The 8,130-nt window shown below is 29.4% G+C and overlaps 1 protein-coding gene across 1 annotated transcript; it reads right to left on the bottom strand.

Moving 5' to 3' along the window:
- Positions 1-3,698: 3,698 nt before the first annotated feature.
- LOC139844840 (uncharacterized) lies at positions 3,699-4,313 on the bottom strand. Its single transcript, XM_071835065.1, has 2 exons — positions 4,143-4,313; positions 3,699-3,973 (listed from the first exon to the last, which is right to left on the bottom strand). The coding sequence occupies exons 1-2, from the start codon at positions 4,300-4,302 to the stop codon at positions 3,747-3,749; spliced, it is 387 nt and encodes a 128-aa protein (XP_071691166.1). The 5' UTR covers positions 4,303-4,313; the 3' UTR covers positions 3,699-3,746.
- Positions 4,314-8,130: the final 3,817 nt, after the last annotated feature.

Here is an 8,130-nt window from a genome sequence, read left to right as displayed (position 1 = left end):
TAATCGGTAGTTGATGTTTCATGGTAAATGATTTTCAGATCAAAATTTAGCGACCACCCCTAATAATAACAGTTGATAGATTTAAAAACTATACAAACACTGAAGGTAATATAGCTTGGACCAATGGATTCAAGAATTCTTAAAATCATGTACATTAGAATCCGTCTCTAACCACTTTCGCATAATTTTTTATAAAATGTTCATGTTACTTTCAGAAATACACATATAACTTAAGTAATTGTTTTGTCGGTGAAGTCATATACCATATGGACATATGGAATCAGTATTTGTATCTAGGCCCTACAACATATAAGTTTTAATAGGCTATGTTCGGGAACAAGCTTCTTGGAGCTTTTTAGAGCTTTATAGTAGTACAATTGAGCTCTCTTTAAGAAAAGAGAAGTGCTATTGAGAGCGAAAAGTACTTTTTTTTTAATATTGTTTTTTTTTTTAAACAAACCCGTGATTTCACGGGTCACTTAACTAATATATATATATATATATATATATATATATATATATATATATATATATATATATATATATATATATATATATATATATATAGTGGTGGAACCAGGAATTCATTTTACTGGAGGCGAAATTTTATATTAAAAACCTTCAGACTACAAAAATTGCGTAAATTCATGATCTATTTTACCGATTAATAATTATGTAACTTGCTAATAACCATCTTCACTAACTTGTGCATGATGCATTGTTTGTTTGTAACTTGCTAATAATCACCTTCACTAACTTGCTAATGACTACTTTACTAATTTTTGTTACCACTATATAATCATTAACAAATTCTCTTAAGCATAGCCTTAGTTATGATTAAAAAGGTCCTTCTAAAATAAATCACTTGAAATGATGTTTTTATGTGTTTCTAAGTAATAACAATAAATGAATAGACTTTAGAGACTTAAGAGTTTAACTGTATTTAAAATGTTAACTTTAAGATTTAATTTTTACTATAAATTAACTTGATCGTTGTATTTAACCAATGTAGTAGTTAAATGACTATAAGTTGCAGTATAAAAAATAAGTACTTATTATTAATTAATTAATTATAAGCTTCTTTTGCCCACATCCTTTTGTACCTCATTTTGACTTAAGGGGTTAAAATTAGGGTGATGATACGTACACAACTAATTTTTACACATACACAACCAAACATGTTTTACAGTGTTGTACAGTACAACACTGTAAAACATGTTTGGTTGTGTGTGTGTAAAAATTGGTTGTGTATATATCACTCCCCTTAAAATTATAGTACTCCGTAAAATTTATATTTATTTATTTATATTTATATTTATATTTTATATTAAAAGTAATAATAGTACCTTTACTCTTATATATTTACTCCAAATAAATTTGGCCCTACAAGAATGTCATCCACTTTAAAGTAGGGAATATGGGTAATATTATTTGAAAATGCATCGAACTTTCACCAAATTTCTATTGTATGTATTCAACTTTCATATCTCCTATTATATGCATTCAGCTATTTAAATTGTCCTATTGTATGCATTATGTAACTTGTACTCCAGGTATCCGGTTAATATGTACAGAAAGTTCATGGTTGGTCCCTCGACTTAACGTCCGTTAAATTTTTATGTTATATACTTATATCTTAACTTTCATCTTTACATTAACAATTAACAAAGAATAACAAAACCTAATTTCTTCATCTTCTTCATCATAACAAATTTAATATCCTAATTCAACCCAAATAAAATACAAAATCAAATTTTATCTTGCAAACCATATCTTTCTCACATTCAAATCAAAACCCAAAATTCAAATAATACATATATAAACTATAACACAGATTCAATTCAAAAATTCAAGTTAATAAAAATACAGATTGCAAACCAAAAAACATTAGGTGGGTTTAATACAAAACATTCAGATCTAAAGCAGTGAAAGCTTCGGTCAGATTGCAAAACTAAGTCAATTTAGATCTGAATTAAATTAAAGTCTTTACAATTCGTTTAATACCTTCATTTCAAGCCTTTAATAGCTGGGTTTAATACAAATCAAGTCACAATATATAAGTCGTTCATATACAAATCGTTTGAACAAAACTCAAATCGAAAGAAGCTTAAAGAAAGAAATAGTGATTCCGAGAGTTTGATGACGGAGTTGCAGTTGGAAACGGAGGTGAGAGACGAAATTGGTTGCAGGCAGTGGCTGTTTTACAGAATAAATCAAAGGTAATTGGATCTGAGGTGTGGATATGAGTTTATACGATAGTATTTAACAAGCAGGTTGATGGTAGTGGAGGTAATCGACATCGGATCTGGAATATAAATGTTTTACAGAATGTGAATGGAATGGGTTTTGAAAGTGGTGGTGTGAATCTGGGATTTAAAGAGTGGTGATGAAGATCAACTAACCAATCTTCAATTTGATTCATTATCTTCTGAACGTTCACATAGTCTTCAGATCTGGTGGGAATAATTTTGGGAAGAATGGAGAGCGAACATGCGAGAAGATGAAAATGAAAGTTAAGTTTATAATTTGAGAATGTAAGATGAAATAGAAAAAATAGATATTAGGGACCAACGATGTAATTTTTTCTAGAAAAAACAAATGATGCAATATATGACAAACATGAGGGACCAATGATGTAATATTGAAATTGAGGTGACTTGAAAGTTACCTGTTATAACAGGTTAAATACATACAATAGAACACTTTAAATAGTTGAATGTATATAATAAAAGATTTGAAAGTTGAATACATACAATAGGAATTTAGTGAAAGTTCAATGCATTTTGAAATAATATTCTGTTTAAAGTAGTCTTTGAGTTTATTTATTTATTTTAATAACAAAATAACAATAGAAAATAACTGGGGCCCATAAACCGATGTTAAAACCCACTCTCTCCTATCTTCTTCCTCGATCTAAACCTGCAAATTCCTTAAAACTCTAATTTCAATTTCAATTAACTTGGGGCAAAATAAAATAATTCAAATTTTTAGGCTTAAAATTTGCTGGTTCACTGGGGGCAGGCGCCCCCTGCCCCAAGCTATTTTCGCCCCTGTATGTATGTATTAAATTATTTGTCATAAACAAATTCTACATTACTTGTCCGTATATGAAAATAACTTTACAGAAAAATTATTTGTTAACAAAAAAGTGGAATGATTAAGGAAAATTTGATTGAAAAAAAAAAAAAAAATTGAAATTCAAAAGTGGCCCAAAAGTGTTTTTAAGCATAAGTTCCCCAAAACCCAAAAATTCATTGAATTTATTCCGGTATGATCTAAAGAAAAAACACCAAATGGGAAGGCATAGAGCAAACAGGGTAAATTTAAAAAGAAAAATGTAAAATGACCATTAGGTCCATAAGTGAACATATGATAAAAACACCAAAATGGAAGGTATACGAGTTATAAACAGCAAACAGTGTAAATTTAAAAGAAAATAAAAATGTAAAATGAGCATTAGATTGATAAGTAAAACAGCAAACCAATTTTAACCTCTAGTATAACGAGTAATAATTTGTAATTGCCAGCTATAACTAGAAATCAAAATTTGAACTCTTAACCAGTGATATATGTGTTGTAGCTTATGTAAATACCAAGTACATCATTAAAGTGAGGTTGTAACCTTTTATAACATGTATCGGATACAAATTACAGAGCATCCATGTATATACTTAAATCTAAGCATAGCTTCAGCTCATCGTATTTGATTTAATACACAAACATATCGATAAACGGGCAATTGTAGATCATGGTTTGGAAGTTATAAGAGCTTTAGGAGATTTAAATACAATAGGAAAACATGCAACAACATAAAATGAAACCTTGTCTTTAAACCTTCTTAAAACCACAACTCTTCCACCTCCCCATTCTATTATTGTCACCATTATCCTCTTCATTGCTTCTTTTTTCTTCTTAAACTTCATACTCTTTCTCTTGTTCTTATCATCTTCATCATCAACAAATTCACTTGCACCTACATGATCGATACCAAACTCATAAAAATCATTAACGATCGTAAAGTTTACAATACGACTAATATATGTAACTTGGAGATGATTGAATTTTCTAATTACGAAATATATACTAAAACTTGTACACATCTTTATTCATTGCAATAATTAAAAGACTATATATGTTCTCACCAACTTTGTTACTTCTCGTGGTTCCAATATTTGCTTGTGTTTGTTGATCATCTTCTTCTACATCGTTGTCGAAGAGAGGATAACTTCGCAAGAACGCCCTTCTAGTATTGTAGTCTTCATCCCTAAAACTTCTTGTTCTTAGACCACCTCCTTCCTCCATTGATTATTGATTATATAATTATAACAATAAATGAAAATCGATGTCGAATTTGAAGGTTTAATTTGTTTTGTACATGGGGTTACTCTTTTAATACTTGTGCCTCACTTGTCTTTATAGACATGCTCTTGATGTTCATGTAAACCTTTTCTTTTTATCAACAAAATGCTAAAAATGTTTATTTCTTTTATAAAGGTTTAAAGCAAAGTTATTAGAGTAGGAACGACCCACGCTAAGTTGACTCGTCAAATTTCCTTCTTAAAGGTTTACTTTTTTAAACAGATAAATTCAAGCCTAGCCGGGTATGAAGAGTATTTTATTCACATGTACACATTAACTATTTAGTTACTGTTTCCAACCATTTTTCATACAAGATACGTCTCTAATGAATTTTAAACCTGAGATCTCTTGTGAGTATATCAAAATTCCATCGGCTTAGCTATAAGTGTGATGATTTTCTTTTCATAAATTTTATACGGCTCTAGTTATTGAGTCGACAGGAAGCGTTGATTTATTGGCGACTTGACTGACTCTTAAAGCCTAAAGTAATTTTCAGGCAGGATTTAAAAGTCATGGAAATTTGATTTTACCATTTTCATGGCGTCTCAATTTTATTTGTAATTTTATTTTATTTTTTTAAAAAAATTTCTACTTATTGGCCGGAGGTCCACTCGGAAGCAATCTCTCTATCCATCGAATAGAGAGAGAGATGACTTTCTCTACTTTTGAAAGTATTTTCACTCTGGGTGAATATATGACGCGTCTTTATTTTCGAATAGAAAAATGATTTTCTACATCTCACCCCTCACATACACCACTTATATTGTATTGGGTTTTGTTGTTGTTGTATAGAATAATTTTATGAATATTATGTTTTTTTAACTTTATTACTCCTTAAATATTGTACCCTCACTGCCTCACGTGTCAACAAGTTAACTTCTGGTACTTAGTTTGACAACTAGTCAAACAATTTTTGTTATTTATTTTTTATTTCCAGAAAAAATTCGTTTGATGCATGCAACACTAGATATGGTAGAGCTTTGGTTATCTCATAATTAGGTACATACTGATTACTGATAATTGTTTAATAATTTTGTTTTGGTTTTGGGACTAATGTTAATTAAGAGGTCATATATGTAGTTAATTCGAGCAGCAACCTTGAAAATGATGTTAATAATCTTCTTATTTGACGTGGGCATGCGTTAAGAAGCTTCCCCTCTTTCGTAACGCTCCCGATGTTATTTATATTACTCTTATGTATTATTATGTATTTTTTTATTTATTGATTTAATCTTATCTTATGATTTCTAACCTATATATAGCTGTATAAAAAGACAAAAAGTTACATGAGCAACTATAATCGATTATCTATTTAAAGAATACGAAGGTGCATATTGAAACGAATAAACCTTTACCTTCGACAATATTAAGCTTTATGTTTCAATGTTAGAGAAGTAATTATGTACTTTTTCACAAAAATAAAACAATATAGTGATGAAACCAGGAAGGTGGTAAAAATATTTCGCCATTAAAAAAAAAAAACAATATAGTGATAATTGACAACCTTTTTTTATAGACATTAGTTTGGATCACTCAGTACCACTCACGCGTTCATTTTTCGTAGTTGCATAATCCGCCCCCAACTACTGTCCTAGAGAAAACACGGACCAATTCAAGGGCATGGCCGGTAAAACCCCCTTCCTCGCTGCCGTCGCACTAAGCGAAAGACGACCTGGGTGGATACTTCAGATCAGGAATAACATTGAATGCAATATGACAGTCCAACGTAGTCGAAAACCTGACATCTCTCTAAAAAAGACATGTTACTACCAGTTGAGCTACAACTAATTGACAACCATGAGTTAAACATGTAAAGATAGAGTAACTAACTTTGTGCATTGAAATTTTAATATGTACAGTAAATTAACTGTGAATTAAATTTACAACAATTAACTTTGTGAATTAAATTACATTTTTATTACCTTAAGATTCATATTAATATCGAAATTGGAAAGGATGCTGAATCTTAAAGTTGGTGACACAAATGTTCTACGGCAGGGCCATCCTTAGATGAAATGGACATCTTCGTAAACTTTTTCATTTTTCAAAGATATAAGTTACGCAAACGGACGGTCCTTGTGGATTGCATAAATAAACAATTTTATTTTATTATTTTTATTATTATTATTATTATTTTTTTTTTTTTTTTGATGCGAGGAGAGTCCTTATGGTTTACAAATTTTAGGTGTACATTTCTTAAGACCGATGTTTGTTAAAAAAATCCGTTAAGTGACGTGTCACATGAAGGTAAACCCGTCATCAGAGGTGTCTTCCAGCATAAGCAAGATAGGCAACCGCCTAGAGCCCAAAAATTTAGAAAGCTCAAAATTTTTGAATATCTAAATATTTTTCTCAATATATTTAATTAATCAAATAAAAAATTGTTAATTAAAGTTAAAATACTTTATTTTTAATAGTTAAATACAATGTAAATAATAAATAGATAAATTAGAGTATTATTTTTTTATATGTAGTAAAAATTTTAATGTATATGTGAGGCCATTTTTATTTTCGCCTAGGACCTTTAAATTGCTGAGACGGTCCTGCCCGTCATTTCGCGTTTTCCTTCATCACTTTCATTTTCATCATGAAGACTTCACAAACCCTAATTTTTCAACTTCAAACCTATTTATCAATTTCAGATCACAATCTCACAAAGTCACAAACCCCTGCATCATTAAAATTCTATGAAATCAAACTCAAGAATAAGAAATGTCATCTAACACGTCAATTGTTAATAAAATGATGTATCGAATAGTAAATCCAAACCTAAACAACATGTCACTTGTCACCCAAACCTATATTCAAACCTTTCTAAATCTATAATATATACTCCCATATTCATTCAAAGTTAATTGTTTACTGATGTACCTTATACTTGTTATTATTTCATTACAGCATTAAATTATATATATATATGTATATATATATATATATATATATATATATATATATATATATATATATATATATATATATATATATATATATGTGGAGAGGATCCAGTGAGAATTTTTTTAGTGTGAGAACTCTAGGAACTCAAAAAACACTCAAAATACACTGAAATTCGAGCAAAAAAGGTGCACGGGCGAGAAAAAAAAAAGAAATTCGAGCAAAAATAAAAAACACGGACGAACAAAAAATTCATAGTCGAGCAAAAAAAAAAAAATTTTGTTCGAATTTCAAAATGTAGAACACATTTTTGTTCGAATATCAGCATTTTTGTTCGACTACCCGTGTGTTCTACATTTTTTTGTTCTACTATCAAAAATGTAGAACACAAATTTGTTCGCCCACCTTTTTTTTGTTCGAATATCACTTTTTTTGTTCGAATTGCTCGCTTTTTGTTCGCCATTGTCCCATTCTTTGCTCGAATTGCTCTTTTTTTGTTCGCCCGTGTCCCATTTTTGCTCGAATTTCCATTTTTTTACTTGAATTTCCCTTTTTTACTCGAATTTCAGTGTATTTTTGAGTTCTCAGGGTTTTCACACAAAAAAGTTCTCATTTGATCCCTCTAATATATATATATATATATATATATATATATATATATATATATATATATATATATATATATATATATATATATATATATAAGTTTCATTTTCTTTACTTTTCTTCTAAATCGAGAATACACATAACATATACTCCATCCGTCCCATATTAATAGTCTACAGACAAAAAACACAGTTTAAGAAAATGTCATAAAAGTACTGTACTTCCTGTTTACTTTCCAGTTTTACCCTTACCTTTTCTTTTTCCTTTAATCCT

Source organism: Rutidosis leptorrhynchoides, chromosome 4, assembly GCF_046630445.1.
Source record: "Rutidosis leptorrhynchoides isolate AG116_Rl617_1_P2 chromosome 4, CSIRO_AGI_Rlap_v1, whole genome shotgun sequence".
In the NCBI taxonomy this organism is placed as follows: Eukaryota; Viridiplantae; Streptophyta; class Magnoliopsida; order Asterales; family Asteraceae; genus Rutidosis; species Rutidosis leptorrhynchoides.
The sequence above is the reverse complement of the archived record's forward strand: the minus strand, read 5'-3'. Positions and strand labels throughout refer to the sequence as shown.

Excerpts from the sequence above, each read along its gene's own strand:
- LOC139844840 (XM_071835065.1), bottom strand. The coding sequence starts at position 4,302 with ATGGAGGAAGGAGGTGGTCTAAGAACAAGAAGTTTTAGGGATGAAGAC. Across the intron at positions 3,974-4,142 it reads CACGAGAAGTAACAAAGTTG|GTGCAAGTGAATTTGTTGAT; the intron begins GTGAGAACATAT and ends TCGATCATGTAG.